Raw genomic sequence first — 24,993 nt, 5'->3', positions numbered from 1 at the left:
GCGCAGGCTCAGCGGCCATGGCTCACGGGCCTAGCCGCTCCGCGGCATATGGGATCTTCCCGGACCGGGGCACGAACCTGTGTCCCCTGCATCGGCAGGCGGATTCTCAACCACTGTGCCACCAGGGAAGCCCTGCTTTAATTTTTTTAAATGAGCATATATCACATACCATCTGATGGTATATGAAAAATATACCATCAGTGTTTTTAACCAATAAATTAATAGGTCCTTCCCTTAAGATACTATGATGACTTTTTTAATTATAAAGATACACTAATATTAAACCTGGAAAGAGTAGAATATATGTACTTAGGGAAGGATCATTTTGATTTTCAAGTTGGGGTTTGGTTATCCGTCTTTATATATTCTAATTTAATGTGTCAGTACCTGCAAAAACAAAACAGGTGCCATCTTTCCAAAGAAACAAAAGGAGATGTTCAGGAAACTGCATTATTCCTCCTCCCAATTCAGAACAAGGTCCAAAAGAGCTGGCTCTGCCCCTGCCTATGAGATTTCCCTTGGTAGAGCCTCAATCCTTGCTCTTTGGGCAGGTGGTATATTCATGAGGGTAAAAGTCTGCTCTTTAGAGTCGGAAGACACTCGTGAGTCCCCGCTGTGCCATTTTTTGACTGTGTGACTTCAGACCAGCTTTTTAACTTCACTAAATTTCAAATTCCTTATCCATAAAATGGGGACAATGATGTTACCTAAATTATATAGTTGTAACCGAGCAGGATCCAATGGGGCCTTCCTGGGACAGACCCCTCCCCCATATCCTCTGCTTTAGCCCCTCTCTGAAGTACCTAGATAACAGTATGTGATGCACACTTCCTGAGTTGTTTCACAGATGTCAAAATCCCCCACCAAATGGAAGATGCTACCTACTTGATGACCTTGAGCCCACAGCCCCCAGGCCTACTGGAGCCTAAGGACTGATAATATTAACCCCTGTGATCCTGCCCTGTGACCTCACCATCAGCCAATCAGAGAATTGTGCACTAGCTGATCACATACCCTGCAACCTGCACCCCCCTCACCTGGTCTTTAAAAATACTTTGCTGAAACCCATTGGGGAGTTCAGGTGTTTTGAGCACTAGCTGCCCTGGACTCCTTGCTTGGTGCCCTGCAATAAGCACTGCACTTTCTTTCACCACAACTCGGTGTCAGTAGATTGGCTTTACTGTGCATGGGCTAGTGGACCCAAGTTTGGTTCAGTAACATCGTGAGGATTAAATGCAAAAACGTTAAGAAAGGTAGTTGAAATATTGCCTGACATACTACATAAGCATTAGCTATTGCTATGATAATTATTGTTATTATTCCAGGATGGAAATCCAGCTTTCTAATTTTACGCTGCAAAATTTCTAGACACCCCACGGGCACAGAAAGGTTAGCTGGCTAAACACTTCAGAGAATGAGCTTCCTTGAAGACTTAAAGCAGGAGTCACGAAACTACAGCCCATTGGTCAAATCTGTCTCCCAACTCCAGCGCCCCCTCCAGGTGGAATCCTGCACGCTTCTCACTTGTCTCAGTATTGCTCATGGCTGCCTTGCACTACTAGCTGCACGACTGAGAAGCAGCAACTGAGACCACGTGGCCCGTAAAGCCAAAAATATTAACTCTCCAGCCCTTTACAGAAAAAAAACTGGCTGAACCCTGAGCTAAAGGCATTTTTGTTCAAACAACGTAAGTAGGCTTTTATAATTCAAGGTACACTGCCTTTAAGCAATTCTAAAGAAACTACCAAGATAACCATGACCCCTCCTCCTTGGTTTCAAAGACCAAAGCTGAGCCTCTAGTAACTAGACAGAGAAAAGCACTGCAGCCCTCACTCATGACAGCCGTGAGGGCCATCCCCTGAACTTCCTCGAGACGGTAATGACAACCCTCTCGGTTTTCTACGACCATGAACGAACTGGTCTTCCTCACCGTCTTCCTGAAACAGATATATTCAGTCACTGTTAGGACTAACATTCTTCTCTTTGTGTTGGTGTGTGTGTGCACACGTGTGCGTGCCACACGCTCTGCTGGATTCTGGGAATACGATTTTTCTTCCCAAGATCAATAAGATTTCTCTTCTCATAAAGTGTACATTCTAACAGAGGAATAAAAAGCCCGGAAAAAAATATTTTTAAAATGACATCATTGGGTCTTCCCCGGTGGTCCAGTGGTTAAGACTCTGCACTCCCAATGCAGGGGGCCCGGGGTTCGATCCCTGGTCGGGGAGCTAAGACCCCCCATACCGCAACTAGAGAAGCCCACGCGCCACAACGAAGAACCTGAGCGCCACAGTGAAGACCCAGCGCAGCCAAAATAAATAAATAAATAAATAAATAATTTTAAAAAGGACATCATTTCTGATAGTGATAGATGTAAAGAAACAAAACAGGGCTCTGGGATGGAGAGAGATTAGGAAGGAGAGAGGGGGTTCCTTTAGATTGGAGGCTCCGCCAAGAAGAGGCAGTTGTGCTGGGACCTGAACAACAGAAGCAAGCCAATTTGCACATAAATGAAAAAGGACAAGAGAAGAGCAAAGACAGAGGCAGAAAGGAGCTTGGTATATCTGAGGAAGAAAAAGACCACAGTATGGCTTGAATGCAAGCAGTATGAGGTGGGATTGGAGGGGGGTCAGGGCCAGATCACATGCTGTGGTAAGGAGTTTGCCTTTCATCTACTGTGAAACAGGGCAGCCATTGGAAGCTTTCCAGCAGAGAAGGGGCACGATCTCATTTACATCATAAAAAGATCAACTTGACAGCTATGACTAAAACTGTTGCAGGAAGGGGGACCCCTTCCAGGGCTCGAGAGCGGGCTCTTGTCTAACCCTCAGAAATGAATTGTCCGAGGAGACACACGTGCTGACAAAGCAAGAGACTTTATTGGGAAGCGGCACCCGGGCAGAGAGCAGCGGGGTAAAGGAACCCAGGAGAACGGCTCTGACACGTGGCTCGCGGTCTCGGGTTTTATGGTGATGGGTTAGTTTCCGTGTTGCCTCTGGCCAGTCATCTTGCTTGGCCCATATTTGGTATCACTCAGGGTCCTCCCGGGTGGTGCACCCATCTCTCAGCCAAGATGGATTCCAACGTGAGGGATTCTGGGAGGTTGGCCAGACATATTATGGGCTGGCATCTCCTCCCTCCTGTTTTCAGCCCCTCCTGAATTCTCCCAGTTAGTTTTCAGTGGCAGCACCACGTTCCTTATCGGGACCTCCTGTTGTGACACAACTCATGCAAGTGGTCATCATCATGCCCGGCCTAGGCGGGTGGTTTCAGTCAGCGGTTCCCTAACAAAATGAATGGTGCTCAGGAGGCAATGGAAAGTGGGCACAGGAAGAGCAAATAGTTGGCTCTTGTGGGAACTCGGGGAGATCGACAGCAGCAGTGGAGGTGAAGGGCAGCACTGTGCAGGGGATATTTTGGGGATACAATCTGGTGGAGTTTTGGAAGAAGGAGATGGGGGAAAGTGGGGAGGGCAGGCATCAAGTTGCCTCCCACTAGCCTTGTGGTCGGTGGAGCAATTTTCTGAGATTCGCTCATTTGTTCATCCAACAAATGTTTATTGGGGACACACTTTGTGCAGGTACTCTTCTAGGTGCCAGGAACTATAGCAGAGAAATAAGCAGCAGAAATCTCTACTCTGGGGACTTTCTGGTGGTCCAGTGGTTAGGACTCAGTGCTTTCACAGCTGGGGCCTGGGTTCAACACCTGGTTGGGGAACTAAGATCCCACAGGCCATGCCACATGGCCAAAAAAAAAAAAAAAAAATCCCTACTCTGGTGGAATTTATATTCTAGCAGGGGATAGAAAATACAGAGGATTATGAGAGAAGCAAAGAATTTGGGAAGGAAGACAAGGGGAATCATTTACCAAATCCTCTGATTCTGTCTCCTAAATATCCCTTGCAGTAATTCAAGTTGAAAACAGGTGGCAGCTGCATTAAAGTCATATTCAGGGTGTTAAATTAATCAAACAGGAGGCTGTTAGACTGAGGCGGCCCCCATGTCCTGGCAGCCTAAGTCACCAAACCAACATCTAAGCCCGAAATGCCTCAAGGTTATTAAATTGAAACTAAGGACAACAAATCACAAACAGCCAACTAGGCTTTAAGCTGTAGCCAATCAATATGTCCTTGCTTTGCTTTGCTTCCTTTTCTCTACAGGTTGGCCCCTGCGCTCCTGCTGGTGAAGCCACCTAAACACTCACAGTTTGGCCCATTCGAATCAAAAAACATTCAAATAAACTCTTAAAATGTTTACTATGTCTCAGTTTATCTTTCAGCAAGTTCACTTGAAAGACACTGGTGAGGGGAAATCTTCCCAATGGGCAGAGCTGCAAGCAATGCATCTGGTCATCCACTTTGTACAGGAGAAATTGCCCAAGAAGGGAGAATACATCAATATTTCTGGACAGTGGCCAAAGGTCTGGCCTTTAGTCAGGGGTCTGGAAAGAAAACAACTGGAAGGCCAGAGATGAGACGGTCTGGAGTAGAGGCATGCAGACGAACACCCAGACACTCCATGGAGAGTACAGATTTTCGTATCACACATTCACACCCACCGGAAAACACTCACATGGTAGAGGCACTGAGCGACCACGTAGACAAAATGACTCTGTCAGTTGACACTATCAGCCTTTGTCATTGGCCACCCAGAACTTACACAGAAGGCTTGTGAAAGAAGTCACAGTGGCAGAGATGAAGGCCACCTATGGGCCCAACAATGCGGATCCCTACTTACCAAGATGGATCTAGCTACCGCTGCCTCTGCACATCCAGCCACGCTCCAAAAGGAGGACCTGTGGTTCATCCTCGCAGGTGTAGATTCCAACTTCAGGTGTGGGTTTGCCCTTTCTGCCCTCGAGCCTCAGCCGGCACCACTGTCTGCAGGTCCACAGGCATGGATTCCCTTCAACACAACTTCTGAGTGTTGGCTCAAAAATTCAGGAGCTTCCCGGGAGAAATCTGAACCTGGCCCCCACAAACGGAGGACAAGGAGGGACCAAAGAAAGAGGCAGGTAGGTGGCAGGTGTAATAAGCAAGGGAACTTACACAGGTGGCTTGTCTTGGGCGCCAGAAAGGAGGAGAACTCTCCACCCACCAAATCTTAAAGTTCATACAGAGAACTTCACTGGGTTCAGTCATGTGTTCAGTCCAGATAGTCTCAACACCACACCGCTCTCTCAAGGCTGCGTCCTTGCAAACAACTCCCACTGCGGGAGTGGTGGGCGGAAGGTACATTTCAAGGACAGGCAAGGCATTGTGGAGCCTCCCATTGCCCGGGGCCAGCTCCAGGGTCAACCAGCGGTCGCAACCTCTCAATGACCTCCCCAGACACTCCAGCCCTCCCGGTCCCTCCGCTCCTACAGTCTCTCACCACCCCCCAGCCCGTCCACAATGGCTCTGAGAGGTCCAAAAGCGGTTTCACTAGCAACGAGATGGCCTGTTTGGCAGCTGTCTGGCTACACTGTAGCAACATAGGCACAGGCAAGAGAAAACACAGATCAACATAATGACTCCCAAAATAAGTAACAACTTTTCCCACCAAGAGCCCCATGATCCAAACCACTGATTCACTAAATGTCCTAGGCTGGGGACAGTGGATCACTCAGAGCGCTCTCCTGAGTCCCCATGTGCTTTAATAAAGAAGACACATTAACAGACCCTCAGGTGTGAACACACAGCATTCTGTCTGGATAACACACAGGGGCCTCCTTGTGAGGCAGTGGTAATGTCCGAGGCCATTTTATTTTGGAGGATGGCTTTTCTCACTAGAGACAGTTCAGGGTGCTAGGGGCAGGCTTTGCCAGCTATCATTTAAGGCTTGCTGGGTGAACGTAGTGAGGCCTTGTGTATGAGCTAGAACAACCTCCAGGCCAATGGAGGAACGAAGATGGCGGCCACATGATGGTACCAGTGGAAAAGAGAATGGGCCCGCCTGGCCTCCAGCAGAGGGAGGTGGGCAGCTTTAGGACCTTGACCCAGTTGTGCTGGCCATACATGTTGGCCGGGAAGGCAGCAGTGTCAGGAGTGAGGGATGGACCGGGGGTGGGCTATGTCAAAGCAGGAGCCCCCATCCCCCTCCCCCCTCTCAATGGTGCACGCTCCAATCAGGTCACAGCTGGCAGCAGGACAACGGGGTCCCGGTGGAGACCCCCTCCCGCAGGGGCAGGGAGCAACTCTCCTCTCCTGGTGGGACGTCCCACTGCAAATTCCAGCACATGACACCCGTCCCGGGCTTGAGGGGGCCGGGTGTTCTCAGCAGCACACCACATTGATCCGTGGTGTCAGGGCACTGCTACCCCCCGACACTTCCATACTTTATGGTGTTGAGGGTCTCGGCAGGGGGCCCCGGACTGGCACATGGGGCCACAGTCCCTACTGGTTGATCACTCAAATGTATAAAGTCTGGGACAGTGGCTTAGTCCACCCAGCCAAGGTGGTTTGACCTGTTAGTAATTTAATCTGCTGCTTGCAGGTTATAGGGGAGATGAACCCTCTATTCAATGTCATGTTCCTCTGCCTAGTCTTGCACAGCATGGCCCTTGAAATGGGATCTCTGATCACTATTTGACAAGGGTATCAGTACAGGGCACTCAGCTTCTCTAATCACCTAAGGGTGGCAGCCCCTGGTTCGTGCAGCCACAGGGGAAAGCTTGGGTTAGGCCAGATGCAGTGTCCACAGGAACCAAGGCATATTTAGAACCCTCACTCAGAGGGAAGGGGCCAATACGATCAATTTGCCAACCCCTCGCTGGCAGGGAACTCCAGGGGGTAGACCCAGACTCCTCTGGTAGCTGCCCTGGGCACCGTTTAGAACACACAGGACACGCTGTTGCTGCATGAACCAACTCACTGTATTTCAAGGGCAATCCAGGGTCTTGGCAATACGCCATCCCACCCTGGTGCTACGGTGGCTGCCCTTCCTATGCACCCCATCTACTGATGAATCTACTGAAGGGTCAGTTACCAGGGCTGGTACCCGAGCTAGGACATCAGCCTCCTGATTGCCAGGGGGTGTCAGCGCCTCATGAGCCGGGAGATGGAAGCCAGTGAGGATGGCCTCAGCCTCTTGCAGGTGAACCGAAACGTCTCTCCACACATCCTGCCTCAGCGAGGGTTTATTCATGAACATCCACCTCCTGACTCTGCTGTTCAAACCACAGGGTTAATCCCTTTAGATCAGCCCAACTGTCATGGCAAAGGGTTAACGGCTGAAGCTCATGAGTGGTCACCAGCCAAATGCTGAGTTCAAACCCCTGGCTGCTGCAATTCATTCCTGTTACAAGATGAACAGATTCTTGTTGAACTTATGCAAATAACTATATTGCCATGAAAATAAGAATGCTCATTCTAAAACTTTCTGAATTCTGGAGGGGTCAGGTTGGGAGGAAAAGATGAACGTTTCCTCTTTGTTCACAATGGTACATGTTAGTAAACTGCTGATAGCTTAAGAGAAAATTGTTTCTCTTAAACCTGGAAAAACAAAACATAAAAGGATCAACAATGTTTCCAATTAAAAAAAATCATAAAAATTATAGTCATCCTCATCAGTTTTTCCATTAGAGTTCTGCAAATTCTTATTCAGTTTAGTAGTATGATCTTAGTAATCAGAAAGCTATACTCTGCCACAAATCTTGAAGATGAAGCACTCTTACAGGAACACTTTTGCAAAAGCATCAGAGCATGATAAAAGTCTGTAAATGACAGAAGACTTTAAAATGGCCAAGATTGAAGATCTGATGAGAGCTCATTATAATGCAATTGGCAAGGAAATTTGGTTATTGCTGTGATATACATCCTCCTGATGACCTCTTCCAACACTGAGCAGGGGACCTACTTCACAGCAAAGACGGGCCGTGGGCATAGGCCAATGACACGGGATCCCTGGGTTGTATGACCCATCATACCATGCAGAAGCAGCCAGCCTCCTAGAAGGATGAACTGCCTTCCAAAGGCACCCCTGAATGACCAGCTGAGAGGCAACCTCCTGAATGGGTGTGGGGCCATCCTCGGGATGCAGTATATGCTTAAATCAAAGACTTCTATACGGGGCTAAGTCCCCAGTAAGAACAACACACGGGTCCAGAAACAAAGCGGGGTGGGGAACAGGAGTGGCCGCACTTACCATCACTCCCAGTGATCCAATCACAGTGAGGAATTTCATGCTCTCCATCCTTGCCACTCGGAGCTCTGCCGCATTAAAAGTTCTGATCTCCAGAGGGTATGCACACTCTTACCAGGGGCCACAGCAAGTGTCTCATTACAGCCGGGACACTTTGGCCTCCCTGTGCCCAGGGACCAGAACGTCAGCATGCCGGCTGTGGAATGTGACCCTGACCAGCCAGGGAAGGTAGCATGTGTATGGAATCCCGGTGGTCTGCTTGGGTGCCTCCTGGTATCCGCTGGCTTCCTGATCCGTGCCTCAGACACAGCTCCAACCGCTGTCCGAAGAGAGCGTGGTATGACTGCCAAGGGCTCAGCCTTTCAGGACTAAAGGTTCTGAGCCACACCACCAGGGAAGCCGCCAAAGCCTGCCAAGATAATCACTGAGGGTGAGGGGAATTTGGAATGAACAGTGGCTTAGGGAGAGGATGGGTACCAACAAGTATGCACCTGAAACCAATGCAGGATCAGGGGCTACTGCTTGCACCACTCACTTCCCTCTTCTAAATTCTCCCTCAGAAAGAGAGGCCCACAGAACTCACGGAGGACCTGCCCCCTAAACTTGCTTGCAGAAGTAGATCGCTGTGGTGCAAGGGGTGCAGCATACTGGCCACGAAAAACGCACAGCTCAGGTCTCCGGCTGTGCCCTAGTAGCACTGCTGCCGACCACAGTGGGGGCACTAATGCAGGTGCACTCCTGAGGGTCCTGGAACTCCTTCAACATGAGATTCTCGGTCGATTTGGCCCTTCGGCCTGGCCAAATCTCTCTTAGGGTGGGACCTCCATCTGAGACCTTCCTACCCACCCCCTTCATCCCTGTGCCCCGCTGGCGGGTGTCAGACTCTCACCACGGTCAGAGGGGCCCCCGTCTTCTCTTGCTCCCTCTCCACTCACCCTTCATCCTTCACAGGCCTTTCCCCCAGAAGACTTCCTGCACAGGAAGTCCTCTTCTGGTGTCTGCTTCTCAGGGGACCTGAATTAAAATTAAAGCTAACTGTTATTACTGATTACCCTCAGTGGTCTACTCTTTTCCTTAAACATAAAGACCCAGGGGGAGAGGAGGGTCTTTGGGTGCAAAAAGAGTCATATCCTCTTGGCACTAGACCACAGAAAAAAATTGTCAAATTTGTCAAATTGTCAAATGTCTACCAGTTCAATATTCTCAGTAATGTGTGTATATATAGATGTACACATGTCTATGTTGTATGTCTATCTACATACACCACATACACATATATACACAGTTGAGCCTAGAACAACGTGGCTATGGGGGGTGCTGACCCCGCTTCCCTAGTGTGCAATCAAAAATCTGTGTATAACTTTACAGTTGACCCTCCGTATCGCTCGTTCTGCATCTGTGGATTCCACCAACCTGTGGATCGTGTAGTCCTGTAGGATTTATTATGGAAAAAAATCCTTGCATAAATGTACCCGTAATCCAGGTATCAGTTTAAACCCATGTCGTTCAAGGGTCAACTGTATATCCTTTATACAACTGTATCCTTGTATATTTGTAATTTTCAAAGGAAGGATTCTTCACTTCAGAAGCTATCAGTTTTAGAAAAAATTTTAAATCCTTGTCTTCCGTGCAAAAGGCAATACATATCCATCTAAAAAATAACAGTGAGATTAAGTAAAATGTTATAAAATAAGCTGAGTAGGGATTAGGGAAAGATTAAAAGCCAAAAGTATCTATATCTATTAAAGAATTTTTTAAAATCAGTAATAAAGGAGGAAATAATAATATGGATAAATCTCAAAAAAATTGAGAGAAAGAAGCCAGGAACCAAGGAGTATTCTGTATGACTCCACTTATATAAAACTCTAGAAAAGGCAAACCTTATCTATAGTGACAGAAAGTTCTTCTGCAGCTGGGGAGATTGACTGCAAAGGGGCACAAGGAAATTTCTGCAGAGATGGAAATGCTCTATATTCTGATTGAGGTAGTAGTTCCTCGAGTGTGTGTAACACCTTTATTAAAACTCATTTGACCATACACTTGAAATGGGTGCAATTTACTGCATGTAGATTGTGCCTTAGTAAAACTGACTAAAAAAAACAAACGTGATTTTCATGTGATTTTCAACTTTAAAATAACCTTGGGTCAAAATATCCTGCTTCATTCAGGCCGCCATCTTTTCTTACCTCGATTTTGCTCTCCCCTTCTGATTGGATTCCCTTATAGGAATCCAGCGTCCCTCCAATCTGTTCTTTGCTCTGCAGCTGGAGTCATGTTTCTAAAAGGAAATGTGATTATGTTACTCCCAACAACTCCCATGCTTCTTCACATGTATCAGTCAGGGTTCAATCAGAGAAAGAGAACTGCTAAGAGAGATACAGATGTAGATACTTATTACAGGGATCTGACCTACACGGTTACAAGAACCGGCTAAACAGTCTCTGTAGGGCTGTTAGGTCCACCTATTCTCCTCCGCTGCTGGAGACTCAAGTCCGCCGGGGCAGGCGACTGGGAAGGGAAGATGGATGTAAAGTTCCAACAACCAGCTGGAACGCACAGCCACAGGAACGAACCTCACCCTGTCAGTTCTTGCTTCCTCTGACCCTGGCGTCATGGGGTGGAAGCTGGGCCATTCATGTGGCCCAGGAGTCAGGAAAATTGGGGGAGGATCCAGGGGCGGGTGCAGCAGTTACAGGCTCAGCCACTGCCTCACCTCAAGAAGTCAGCCAGCAAAGCCACAACACACATGAGCTACAAAATGGTTGCTGCTTCATGTCACCCTGCCTATCTCCTACAAGACTCTCTCGTGGCCAGCCCTATCCAAAAAACATACGGTAGAGCGAATTCTGGGAAATGCGGTTCAGCCTAGCCAACTTGACACGTTACAAAACCATCTTTAACACATCAAACCTTAGATGGCTTCCATTACTCTCACTGCCTTAACAGAACTTATAAGGTTCTTTGTGACCTGATTTCCACCAGGTCTTCTGGCTTTATCTCCTACTCCCATCTCAGGCTATAAGTATTGAAATATTTACATTTGGTCCTGAGGTTTTCTCTAAATTTCCTAGCTGTTCCACACTATGCCTCCTGGCTGGAACACTCTTCCTTCCTTCCCCTGTAACCTGGCTGAGACCTTTTCACCCTTAGGAAGCCTTTCCTGACATATCACTTTATTGCTGGTGGCCAGTACAAAACCAGGTCCACAGGTAGCACCCAATAAATTTCAACTGAACAAACCATACGCCAATGAGAATTAAGACTGATTACCACTGAATGAACATGACTGGAGACTTACACATGTAGGGGATAAAGTGCTGCAGCAAAGGTAATACGAGCAGCCCATTAACACATGGGGAAGGCTGTTCCCTTCTCACTTTTGTCCCCCCTCCCCAGGAAACAGGGGGATATGTCTAGAGACATTTTTAGTTGTCACCACTGCGGAAGGAGGTGCTACCAGAATCTAGCGGGTAGAGACTAGGATGCTGTAAAGCATCCCACGACGCATAGGACAGCTCCCCTCTCCCCAACGAAGAATTACCTTGCACAAAACGTCAGCAGTGCCAAGGCTGAGAAACCCTGACAAAGATAAAGCGTATCTGGATACTGATATATAAAAATATGCACTTACATAAACATATTATTTCTCAATGCAGTTTATAACAGGTAAAAAAAATCAATATTTAATGACAAATGATTTGTCCTACATGCCAGCAATACAAAGTGTTGCATTTGTACCACCAAAACCAAAGGAATTCGTGAGTCCAATACATCTTTTCTCAGTTTTCCATTCCTGTGCCTTGAGTGGAACATAATTGAGATCAAATTCTGGTTCTGTACAGTCCAGGTTTAAAGTAGGTGGCAGTTTTCGATGATAACAAGCCAGGGAGGTAAAAGCTGCCTCAGCGGCCCCAGCAGCCCCCAGCAGGTGTCCCGTGGCTCCCTTGGTGGAGGAAACGGCAAGGGCGTGGGCATGCTCTTTGAAAAGATGTTTGATGGCTTTGTTTTCAGCAGCATCTCCCAACGGTGTGGAAGTAGCATGTGCGTTGATATAGGATATCTCTTCAGGCTGTACACCTGCATCTTTTATAGCAGCAGCCATACATCTAATAAAATGAGAAAAGCAACTGAACTTATCGGAACGACATCTAATTTTAGCAAGGTATTCATTGTCTGTATGGCTTACGAAAAAGAAATATCCAAGTACACTGGATGAAAAGAACCCTTTATGCTCTAATGACAGAACAGCATCTTGGATTACCATGTGAGTTGGAATGCTGTCTGCATGGGAATAACAAGGCACCCCCAGTACCCTGGACTGATTCATCACCATGACATAAACATACAAACCTATGGATTTTACAATCTCTAATAAAATGTATTTCCATTTTATTTGAATTGTCCTTTCTTCCTTGAGGAAAAAGCCACATAGACTCAGGCCTAGAATAATTTCTCTTCTAGGAATTTCTTATCAGTGGGGTGTGTTGTAGAGTTAAAACGTGGAGAAAAAAATTTATAACTATGCTTTAATGTTTTCTTTCACATTTAAATGTAAAACTTGGAATATGTCCCAATAATCTAAAAAATGTCTGTCTTATTACTTTAAGGCTCAAATACCCTTTCATAAATTGTCTATTCAGGCTATGAGAATTCTAAATAAATGAAGAAATACAAAGCCAAACCCCAAGAGAAACAAATCCAAAAATAAAACACTTCTCTGGGAAAACCTCTGGATGTTAACACCCTTTTTTTTAGTTGTTGATCTCTGGGCTGCATACATTTCCTTAAGAGGCAGCTCAGAGTATAACCTGAAGCATGCTGTAAGGTTTCACCTAAACATAACTATTTCCTCATCTAACTGACTACTAGGCTTGACATTTCCAGCACCAGCAACACTCACTAAAACTCAGAAATATAATTCAGGAGTCGGTGAACTATGACCCTGGCCAGATGCTGTTTTTGTAAACACAGTTGCCCCTGAACAAACTGGGGCTTAGGGGTGCTGACCCGTCACACAGTGGAAAATGCCCCTATAACTTTACCGTTGGCCATCCATACCCCCAATTCCACATCCGCAGATTCAACCGACCGCGGATCCTGTAGCACTGTAGTATGTACTTAGCGAAAAAGATCCGCCATTAAGTGGAACCGTGTAGTTCAAACCCGTGCTGTTCAAGGGTCAACTGTTGTTTCATCGGAACACACCCATTCATTTTCGTACTGTCCATGGCTATTCTCAGTTACAAAGCAGAGTCTGAGTAGCTGTGATAGAAACGCTTGTAGCTGGGATAATATTTGGGGCCCACAAAGCCAAAAATATTATTTGTTCCTTTACAGAAAAGGCTTGCCAACCCCTCGCTAATTTAACTGGTTAAAATATAATAAGGGGGCTTCCCTGGTGGCGCAGTGATTGAGAGTCCGCCTGCCGATGCAGGGGACACGGGTTCGTGCCCCGGTCTGGGAAGATCTCACATGCCGCGGAGCGGCTGGGCCCATGAGCCATGGCCGCTAAGCCTGCGCGTCCGGAGCCTGTGCTCCGCAACGGGAGAGGCCACGGCAGTGAGAGGCCCGCGTACCGCAAAAAAAACCCAAAAAACTAAAAACAAAAAAAAATATAATATGATCTAAGCAGGCTAACCTATGAAATAACATACTGACAAATAATGTTAGTGTCAGAGGGGTCTTTTGTTTTGTGGGTTTTTTAACTTAACTCACTACCTCTTCCACAATAAAAGCAACTTGCTTTTCCAAGTGCGGTCCTCAGACCAGCAGTATCAGCACCACCTAGGAGCTGGTTAGAAACGCAGCATCTCGAGCACCACCCTAGACCTACGGAGTCAGAACCTGCATTTTAGTAAGATCCCTGGGAGATTAGAAGTCGCAGCAGAACCCTACTGAAATGGAGCAGAGACCAGGTACACATAGGACAAAGTGCTAACTGTACTGTCCAGGTTTGATGGAGGGCTGCAGAAGGGAGCCTCCTGACCCTGACGGCTGTTAAGCACAACTGAAGGGATGAAAATGTGGCAAAGTCACACACGGCCTTCTTCACAACGTTAGTGGCCTTCGCTAAAAATCCAGATTTTGTAAGGATGCTCACGTTTTCAAATATTTCAAACGTGGTAAACAAAGAATTCAAAAACACTAGTTAGTCTAAAATGGGAACAAAACAGAGATATAGTACACCGAGGCCAGATATTACAGTTTCCCCTAAGTTGAGACTCCAGTAAAGAGTCTTACCTGAAGAAATGTGAACAAACAACCAGTCTTTACCTTAAGGCACCTTCTCCTCCAGGATCAGGGGCGGTTATGTGACTGGCATCACCTGAGAGTCCGTAGCCCAAAATCTCTGCATAGATCCGAGCCCCTCTTTGAACAGCATGCTCGTGTTCTTCTAGCACCAGCACAGCTGCACCTTCTCCCATCACAAAACCATCTCTCTTGGGATGGAATGGGCGACATGCCGACTTCGGATCAGAGTTTGTGCTCAGAGCCCGGGCTCTGGAAAACGCAGCAAGCGACAAAGGGCTGATGCAAGAGTCGGCACCTCCAGTCACCATCACATCAGCATCGCCGTGGGCTATGAACCTCAGAGAGTCTCCCACAGCATGAGCTCCCGTGGTACAGGCTGTGGACACTGCATGATTGGGGCCCTTGAGTTTATAGCGAATACTGACCTGGCCTGCGGCCATACTGACCAGAATCTTAGGGACAAAGAATGGGCTGACTTTACTGTAACCTTTCGTCTGAAACATCAAAGCGGTTTCAGAAATCACTTCAAGTGGAACCATTCCCATGCCAATTGCAACACCAGTAGCTGCTTGGTCAGCTTCTGACTGAGGATGCCAGCCAGAATCTTTCAAGGCTAACTCAGCAGCCCCAATGGCCATAACGGTGGGAGAAGACATGGACTTGATATCTGATTTGGGCACAAAGTTTTGTGCGTTGAATTGACCTTCATCACAACCTCTTGGCACATAAGCAGCAACACTGCAAGGGACACTCTTATACTCTTCACCGACCAGTGAAACGATTCCACTCTCTCCCTGGATAAGACGATCCCACACCAGCTGAGTGCCAACGCCCAGTGGAGTCACTAAGCCAATGCCTGTAACGACAACCCGCCTATGCAATCTGGGTGCTGGCACAGTTCCGAAAAACCTCCTTTCACTTATCAATCGCTGGCACAACCTTGTGTGTATTAGATGAGGGCTTGTAACTTTTAGGAAACTTTGCAAGCCGTTTGACAGCATGGTTGAGACTCAGAGGATCAGAGACGTTCCCGTAGCAGACCACGACACGCCCAGCAGGTATTGACTGTTGTTGAAATACCTTAAAGGCCTAAGAAAAAACATCCAAGGTGGTTTTTCTCGGGTGCTTGGTATGAGCTGTTAAGGAGCGCAGAGAAAATAACGTTACATCACTTTTACTTATCAAACCACCTGTCCGGACTCAACCCTTTTTAGACTCTCAGTACCCTCAGACATTCCAAGATAAAGAGCTGAAAAGACGACTCATTCGATTCACAACAGAACTTCACAATGAAAAATATACAGGCACTCCTGGCCGGATATAGGCTGCGGAAAGCATCCATTTTCAGGATTACCGAGGCCTTATTACAAAAGACAGTTCAGGTGTTGGTGGCACAAAACACACTTCAGGGCCTATTCTTTGGGGTGGCGGTGAGAGAACTTTTTCGATCACGGTTTCGGGGACCGCGAAGGTCAAGGGCGGGGGGGGGTGGGAAGGGAAGGGGGTGTGGCCAACTCCCCGCACCGCCCCAGACACCCGAGGAGGAAAGCGTGGCGAGAGGAAAAGACACCTGACCCGGGTCCTCCACACCCCTCTCCTCACGCAGCGCCGACCCGACTCGGAGCTGGAGGGCTGAAGGAGAACTGGAGCCAGCAGCCACTACCTGCACACGGCCTCCGGCGGCCAGCGCAGCCGCAGTCCCACGCGCGACGCGGGAGTGCGCACGCGCACAGCACGTCCGCGCACGTCCGCGCACATCCACGCACACGCACGTCCGCACAGGCGCGCACGCGCACGCCCGGCGTGCGCGCCCTGTGGGCTGGGCGCCCTTCCCCCGCGTCACCTTGGCGGAGGTCAGACGGTGAGGGGAGAGTCCGGCCGCCGCCTCACCGACTCCAGCATAACTTGGGAACGAGCACGTAACGAGGGGAGCTAGCATTTTTGCGTATCAAAAAGGGATCTCTTTTTTTTTCTTTTGCTAATAATCCCAAATATTCCCCTGTTGTGGGAAGAGAGACTCCGTCATATTCTCCCGGAATGCTAGGGAAGAATTAAAGAAGTTACCGTATCCTTACAGTGATATCTGTATCGCCCAGAGCTGTTTATAATAGCAAAGTAGGACTCACCGAAATGCCCAACAGCAGGAAATCAGTTGTCTATTTTGTGGTACATCTAAATAATGTGCAGACATTTAAAATAATCTTATAAGTGAATATTTATTAATGTGGAAAGATGTTGATAATTTCTTAGAAGATCCAAGTTGTAACTTGTATTTTTTCTTTTTTTTAAAAAGGTTTTCTTGGGGGCGGGGTCTGGTCTGCAAGCAAGTATAATGATTGCGGTGTTTTTCCCTTATTTTATTTTTTAATTTTTTAAATTTTTTGGCCACTCCTTGTGGTGTGCAGGATCTTAGTTCCCCGACGAGGGATGGAACCCAGGCCCCATGCAGTGGAAGCCTGGAGTCCTAAACACTGGACCGCCAGGGGATTCCCTTTCCCCCTTATTTTTGCTTAGCTTTATTTATCATCTTCTCTATAGTATACAAACAATGCTTTTGTAATAATAAAGTTACTTTTACTTTTTAAAACTTATTTTCAGCTCCTGGGCAGTGCTCAAAATATCACAGCCACTGTCTAAGAATGGAGACAAGAATAGAATAGAGAAGAATGTAGACATTTATTTCTAAGTGTTCGAAAAATTCAATAACTTTTATTTGCTCAGAGCTCACTGTGAATCTCTCAAGGGAAAAATAACATGAAAATATAAAAAAGCAAGAAATCAGCAAGGTAGTATTTGTTTAGATGACCATCTGTTGCTCACATGCTGACCCAGGTGTGTTTTGTGTCCTCCTTTCTTCTGTAGATAAAGGATTGACCATATAACCTGCATCTGAACCTCTCAGCATATTTGCTTCTTTCTGGACAGTGTGCCTCTTGATGGCTTCCAAGTAGAGTGCTTTGTCTTCTTTCCCAGATCTAGGGAAGAATTTGGGAGAAGCTTAGCTTTTCCTGGTTAGTCTAACTGGATTTAAATGTGTCTGGAAATAGACTTTTTCTAAAGCAGTTCCCTAGTATGACCTTGAGTCATCCTTGATCCAAGCCCTATTCAGTCACTTCTTAGGATGACCTTCTTTCAATGACGATAGTTACTTTAAGAGGAATTAAAACAAACGTGGTTATAAAATACAACTAAAAGTTAAGGAGTGAGAGGTACCCAAACTTGCTCTCTCCTCTCTTCATGGCTCTATAATATTTTAAAATCATAGTGTGAAAAGTCCTAAAATATTTTTTGAAGCCAAACTCATATGAAACACAGTTTTAACATGCTGTTCTTTTTTCTTTTGTAACATCACAAAATTATCTTGGATAAGAAGTGACAAGTCAATTAAAATATTGTAGAGGGAATTCTCTGGCAGACCAGTGGTTAGGACTCCCCACTTCCGCTGTTTGGGGAACTAAGATCCTGCAAGCTGTGCAGTGGGGCCAAAAAACAGAAAAAAAAAATTGTAGGAAAGTAAAGTCCAAAAGACTCTTCATTTTTATTTCTACCTCTGATCTTTCCTTTGGTCTGGAAAGGGGTGAGAGATTTTATGATATTCTAATAGCTATACTGTATGATTTAGTACCATATTCCTTGTTAAAATACCATGGTGTTTTAGCTAAAGTACCAGAATCTTCAAAAAGGCTCCACTTGCCATAGCCTCTTGTTCAGACATATGTTTACTTAAATTTTTTGTAATGTGATTCAAAACTATCTTTCCAGATATAGTTCCCATTCTCTATTAAAATAGATTTCCACCCAAGATGGCTGTTCTCTTGCTCTCTGTACATCCCCTGCCTGACCAGTTCCTGCTTCACCTACACGCTACTCACGTGACTGACCTTTCTACAGACTTGCCACCAGCCCCAGCTGGTGACTGTTCTAATCTTTAGATCAGAACCTCTGTAACGTGAGAGTTTATCAAAAAAGCAGTGAGGGGCATGCCTCACTGCTGGTAACTGATGAGCCAACCTGACATCAATTCCCCTATAACTGGTAACCTCCCCCTCCCCCTCCCCCTGGAGCAAAGACTGCCGCCCTGTCCTGCCCACCGTCTGCTGCAGACAGTGGGGTGTCACTCCACGACCTTGCTTCAGACATGTAAGATCCCCCATCCATTAAGCCACTGGTGTCTCTGTCACTGACTCTGGGCTCTTTCTTTTGTCTTGAAGAAGCTGGGTAAGCCCAGGGCTTGCAGGCCTTCAGGGTGCAGCCCAACACACAGCAGTAGTGATCTTATCATCTCTAGATTGACTTCAGCTTTTCTTTTTTCATCTCTGTATCTTTGCTTGTACTTTCTTTTCTTCAACATTCATTTTCCTCCTAAGCTGTGCTAGAAGCTGGCATACGAAAATAAATAGGGTATGGTTCTTGCTTTCAGGAGGTTCATAGTCTAAGGAAACAGCCATGGAGACAAATATGTGCAAGCTACTGAAACAGGTGCTGTAATAGAAGAATATGACAGAATTATAATAATACAAAGGAGACAACTGGGTCAATACTACCTTCCAAAGTCAGGAAAGCCTTCAAAAAAGTTGACCTTTGAACTGCATCTTGAAAATGAGTACATGTTTGTCTAGTAAATTTTGTGGGAAAGGGCATCCTGACAGAGTAGAACAAAGGCCTGGCTACCTGATATCTTCCACAAACTGCTAGTAGTAGTTCAATGTGGCCAATGCTGGATGTGAGGTGTGGGACAAAGCAACAGTGAAAGCCTGAGAGTGAAGCAGAGGCTGATCTGAAAAAGTCTTGGATGTTGTGCAGAAGACTTTGGATTTGATCCTGTAGGTCAGAAATGATATGCAGGCAGCCCTGGTCTAACATGGACGGCAACATTCTTTTATTGAATCTAAATTCCTCTAGGAAGGAAATGGTAAACTCTCTCATTCCCTTCGCCGGACTCTCTCCTACTTCTTTTGTCCTGAACAAAGCCACTTAGTACATTCAAGTTTCTTGCCTGACTCCTGACATCATTTGACGGTAGAGTGTGTGTTGCTGAAATCTGGCCTGGCCTCTACACTGGTGCCAGATTAAATCTCGGAGACAGAGTTTTGGGTGAAGTAGAAAGAAATGGCTTAATTGCTTTGCCAGGGAAAGGGGGCCACAGTGGGCTAATGCCCTCAAGACTGTGTGCCCCGCCCTGGAGGGGGTAGTGAGGAGTCTTACGGTGTTCAAGGAGCAGGGCGTGGTCAGCCAGAGGACATTCTCCTGATTGGTTGGTGGTGAGGTAATGGGGAGTCGGCCTCGTCTACCTTCTGGTTCCAACCGGTCTGATGTCTACATGCCTGTGGGCAGCAGACAGTTAACTTCCTCCACCTGGTGGGGTTTTCAGTACCTGCAAAACAGCTCAAAGGATGTGGCTCAGAATATTCTCTGTAGTCCTGGAGGAAGAACTAAAGGTCCTCGACTCTGTTTAATGGCTAAAGTATTATTATTTTGTCTTGCTTGATTGTCTTCCTTTCTTTCTGCATTTTCTCACTTCTCTGATTATTCTTCAACTAAAGTTTTTCTACAGACAACAGGCAGGTGTAGGATGTGGGTGGAGGTCTATTCTGGGAAGGCCTCCTAGGGTCCTGCTCGGTTACATGTGGGCAAGGGGTAGCCATAGAAAACGTTTCAGCAGAAGAATAACATGATCAGATGGGTGGTTTAGAAAGATCATCGTTGCAGCATGTGCAGGGGTATTGGGGAATGTGGGAGTGGACATGGGGAAGAGAGTTAAGACTGGTGAGGCTCTGCGGGGGGGATGAATTGGGGGCTTGGGATTGACATATGTACACTACTATGTATAAAATAGATAATAATAAGAACCTACTGTATAGCACAGGGGACTCAATGCTCTGTGGTGACCTAAATGGGAAGGAAATCCAAAAAAGAGGGGATATATGTATACATATGGCTGATTCACTTTGCTGTATAGCAGAAACTAACACAACATTGTAAAGCAACTATACTCCAATAAAAATTTAAAAATAAAAATATGAACACTGTAAAAAATATGTATATATAGGGGCTTCCCTGGTGGCGCAGCGGTTGGGAGTCCGCCTGCCGATGCAGGGAACGCGGGTTCGTGCCCCGGCCGTATAGCACAGGGGACTCAATGCTCTGTGGTGACCTAAATGGGAAGGAAATCCAAAAAAGAGGGGATATATGTATACATATGGCTGATTCACTTTGCTGTATAGCAGAAACTAACACAACATTGTAAAGCAGCTATGCTCCAATAAATATTAAATAAATAAATAAATAAAGGCTGGTGAAGCCCTGAACTAAGGCAGTGGCACAGAGGAGAGAGTGCTAGGATGCTGTCCTTAATTAAGTGTGTGTTGGGGGCATTTCCTCCCAGAGCTGGGAAGTCCTCCCCTTCCTCATCTCATTAACCTCCCAATTTAAGGGTTCTCTTCAAATTCTTCTTCCATGAAACGGCAACCACAGTGGAATTTTCCTTCTTCTAAACTAATAGTTCTCCAAATTTACCGTGCACCAAAATCACCTGAAGGGCTTACCACACACATTGCTGGGCCTCATCTTTAATGGTGGGGCTTGAGAATATCCTGACAATTCCCTGGTGATGCCGATACTGCTGGTCTCACCAGTGCTCAAACTCGATGACTCTTATGAAGGCAGGGCCTGTGCTCATCTCCTCCCCTGCTTCACAGTGTGTGGCGCATGGCCCTTGGCTTCATAACTATTTGGTGAATGAATGAATTATGGAATGAATTAATAAACACATACCCTTATGCATATACCACTTTGTGCATTTCTTACCAAATGATTTTTTTCACAGTAACTCTGTTTCATCAACTCAAGGGCTATCTGTATGTAAGGTATTATTATTCATTTTGTCCTTCCTACTAGATTAAAAGTTTCTTATGTCATCCATCTCAGACTGCTTTACATACAGCATGTGCTCAATAGATAGTAGTTGCTTAATTACTTAATGCAGTCACACAGTAGTGAGCTACCACATCAACTCCTGAGAGGCTTCAACCCCTCTCCTTGCCAATAACGTTTATTGAGGTCAACATTATTTTTTAAAAATATATTTATTTATTTATTTATTTTTGGCTGAGTTGGGCCTTTGTTGCTGCGCAGTTGCAGCGAGTGGGGGCTACTCTTCATTGAGGTGTGCAGGCTTCTCATTGCGGTGGCTTCTCTTGTTGCAGAGCACGGGCTCTAGGCATGCTGGCTTCAGTAGTTGTGGTTAACGGGCTCAGTAGTTGTGGCTGGTGGGCTCTAGAGCACAGGCTCAGTTGTCGTGACACACGGGCTTAGTTGCTCCGTGGCATGCGGGATCTTCCTGGACCAGGGCTTGAACCCGTGTCCCCTGCATTGGCAGGCAGATTCTTAACCAATGCGCCACAAGGGAAGTCCCAACATTTTCTTTTTTATGACAAAGCCTATCCTGGGGAAATTTCAGTGAGTTATATCTTTATTTCATTTAAGAATAGTGCCACCGTATGTCAACTCTAAAGATGATGTTCTTAACAAAGCTGGAATCCTAAAAAGAAATTCATTATTTTGAAGCAAAAAAAAAAAAAAAAAACATCAAGTGAATGAACAGGAAGTTCAAAGCTGATTTAATACTAGAACATCCTTTTATGTGTTTGGAGCAATGGTGGGTATAAAGAGATTGACTAGATTAAAACCTTTAATTTTTCTAAAGGAAACTGAAGAATCAAAATATTTTCAACTTGACTTGAGTGGAAGAAGCAGACAGGGAAAAGAATGAGTCAAGTCCCTTGTTATAATAAATTCCCTTAATAGCTTCATAGATGGTGGTATCCAAGAGAGAGAGTAGTTACTCAAAGTAAAGAGTAATTGGAGGGCTTCCTTGGTGGCGCAGTGCTTAAGAATCCACCTGCCGATGCAGGGGACACGGGTTTGAGCCCTCATCAGGGAAGATCCCACATGCTGCGGAGCAACTAAGCCCGTGCACCACAACTACTGAGCCTGCGCTCTAGAGCCCGCAAGCCACGACTACTGAGCCCGTGCACCACAGCTACTGAAGCCCGCGCACCTAGAGCCTGTGCTCTGGAACAAGAGAAGCCACTGCAATGAGAAGCCCGTGCACCGCAACGAGGAGTAGCCCCCGCTCGCTGCAACTAAAAAGAAAGCCCGCGCGCAGCAAGGAAGATCCAACGCAGCCAAAATAAATAATTTTTTTTAAAAAAAGTAATTGGGAAGGATTTAAATTTCAGGTGAATTAAAATAAACAATAATTTAGTGAATTACCATTGAAATGAGGATTTCTATGATTTTATGGACTGTACGTTATTGTAACAGCATTAATTTTATGGCATTGGTTTTCACACTGTGGTTGTATGTCCCTCACAAAAGTACCTTAAAGCCATTATCTCCTCAAGGGGAAAGCTAAGTTGATAACATTCTATTCCTCCCCCACCACACAAGCACTCCTGCTTCAGTTCTAGAGCGCCTCCACTTTGGTGTTTTGTATATACTGGGTTTCCTCCTAAGGGTTTATTTGAAAGAAAAAGAAAAAAAATTGTTCTGTAGCCTTAAAAAAAGTCATCAATACTAGATAGTATATGATAACCTTATACAATTATTATAAGAATAAATGAGTGTGCTGATGGAAAGAAGAAACTCAAGGGGAACTGTTTGTGATACAGACAGCTAGTTACATCCCAGGCCTCCTACCTCCCATCCCACAATTCCCAGAGTTGTGGGTGGTGCCTGTCCAGCTAAGGACTACATTTCCCAGTCTCCAACCCCCTTTTCATCTAGATGGGGCTTCATTTTCACTAACGATACAGTAGAGAAAACGCTGTTTGTCATTTCTAGGCCCATGTGGTTAAGAAGCAGGTATGCCATCTTTTTGCCCAACCACTAACTAAATGCAGAAGTCTGTGGCCATATAGCAGTAGTTAGCAAACCACATGCTAAATCCAGAAGGCTGCTTGTTTTTGTAAATAGTTTCATTGGACATACCCATACACATTCATTTTTAAGTACAGTTGACCCTTGAACAACACGGGTTTGAACTGCATGGGTCCACTTATATGTGGATTTTTTTCAACAGTAAATGCTACAGTGCTACACGGTCCACTGTGAGTTGCAACCTCAGATTCAGAACCACAGATACAGTGGAACCTCAGATATACAGAGGAAGTTATACACAGAATTTGAATGCTTGGAGGGTTGGTGCCCACGTTGTTCAAGGGCAAACTGTATTGCCTATGGAACTACAACTGCAAAGGCAGAGTTAAATAGTTGAACCAGAGACCCTATGGCCACAAACCCTTAAACATTTAATATTTGGCCCTTTATAGAAAATGTTTGTTGACCTCTATTCTATGGGATGAAAGGAGCCTGGGGCCCTGAATCATTATCTGGAGGAAAGCTGCTCACTGACAAATGATACCTCTTGTATGAACGAGAAAGAAATTTCTCATGTTAAGTCACTGAAAATTTCAGTTACAGCAGCTAGCAACACACTATCAGTTAAACGCATTATTCTTGGAAGCTGGTCAAAAAACCTACATATTTATTAAAAACTTCTCACATATATCTGGCAAGTGAATGGTAACTGAAGTGGGTGGTTATTGCTCAGGGTCTTGCTCAGAGATATTGGAAGAAAATTTCAAATTTAAAAAGCAAACTGAAGATAAAGCATCAAGAACATTCAAAGAAGCTACTTAGGCAAACAACTTTTAAAAATATATAGTGTCAAGAAAAACATTTGTTGAGGTTTGGAAAAGAAAGAAGGCATTGGTAAAGTACACTTTCAAGGTCATGGAGAGGTAGCTGATGGATTAAAGAGGTTAGGATTCTTCTTTTAAGAGGAATAAAGGACACTGATCACAGGATCTACCTGCAAAACAGTCACAATACGTACACTTACTATATGGGATGCATAATTTTGCTGTCTTTCCTTTCCCCTCCATTCCATTCTACTTTGTCGTTATTGGATATGTGTTTTACTTTGGTCAGTAGAGTCCACAACCCAGTATGTTGCAAACTGCAGTTTTGAAAAAAAACTTCTTTACAGAGGCATCATATTCTCTGAGCTGGGACTTATGCAAAAGATTTTCAATCATTTATCTAATTCCAAAAAAATCCATATAGGAGAAACCCAGCAGAGTTTATGTGTTTGGTTTTGAACGTGGTTTTCTGCTTCCCTCTGGGGCCTTTCATCCACATTTACTTAGGAAGGCCTGACCATCTGCGAGGAGGAAGCTGTAGAATAGTTTCATCTGGGGGCAAAGGGGTGGTTGGAATATAGGGGATTTCCCCACCGTCTGGCTGGATCTATTGAGGCCGGCCCCGGGGCGCCGAGGAACCTGGGTTCCTGCGATGCACCAGCCAGCAACCCCTACCCCTGCGCGAAACCCCCGCCCCTCCACCCCACCCCGCGGCCCCGACCACCAGACACACATGGGCAAAGCCCCTCGGTCCGGACGACCAAGACCCACACCCCCGCCTGATCGAAGCCCCCAGGCCCTGACACCCAGGCCCCTGTCGGCCCAAGCCCCCAACGGCCCCAAACAGCCCCCAGCTCCTCCCAGACGAACCCCACCGGTCCCGGATACTAGTCCCCGCCCCCTGGAGACCAGCCCCC

The 24,993-nt window shown here is 46.1% G+C and overlaps 1 protein-coding gene and 1 long non-coding RNA gene across 4 annotated transcripts in view; both read right to left on the bottom strand.

Annotated features, from left to right (window-relative positions):
• Positions 1-11,735: 11,735 nt before the first annotated feature.
• OXSM (3-oxoacyl-ACP synthase, mitochondrial) lies at positions 11,736-16,078 on the bottom strand. Of its 3 annotated transcripts, none has more exons than XM_028490344.2 (3): positions 16,036-16,078; positions 14,394-15,508; positions 11,736-12,226 (listed from the first exon to the last, which is right to left on the bottom strand). In XM_028490344.2, exons 2-3 carry the CDS (start codon positions 15,371-15,373, stop codon positions 11,824-11,826), a joined length of 1,383 nt encoding a protein of 460 aa, XP_028346145.1. In that variant the 5' UTR covers positions 15,374-15,508; positions 16,036-16,078; the 3' UTR covers positions 11,736-11,823. The 3 variants fall into 3 exon arrangements, with proteins under 3 accessions (XP_028346145.1, XP_007108843.1, XP_007108844.1); XM_007108781.4 differs by having other exon boundaries at positions 15,948-16,046; XM_007108782.4 differs by lacking the exon at positions 16,036-16,078 and adding an exon at positions 15,943-16,012.
• Positions 16,079-16,992: 914 nt separating this feature from the next.
• LOC114486404 (uncharacterized) overlaps positions 16,993-24,993 on the bottom strand; it is an 8,298-nt gene continuing 297 nt past the window's right edge. The window contains exons 2-4 of the long non-coding RNA XR_003680050.2: positions 20,918-21,099; positions 19,578-19,696; positions 16,993-17,347 (exon numbers count right to left, since the gene is read on the bottom strand). This is a non-coding gene — a long non-coding RNA (uncharacterized lncRNA). The remainder of the gene's footprint in view (positions 17,348-19,577; positions 19,697-20,917; positions 21,100-24,993) is intronic.

Source organism: Physeter macrocephalus, chromosome 1, assembly GCF_002837175.3.
Source record: "Physeter macrocephalus isolate SW-GA chromosome 1, ASM283717v5, whole genome shotgun sequence".
NCBI lineage: Eukaryota > Metazoa > Chordata > Mammalia > Artiodactyla > Physeteridae > Physeter > Physeter macrocephalus.
Note: the sequence above shows the minus strand (reverse complement) of the source record. Positions and strands in the feature narration are given on the sequence as shown.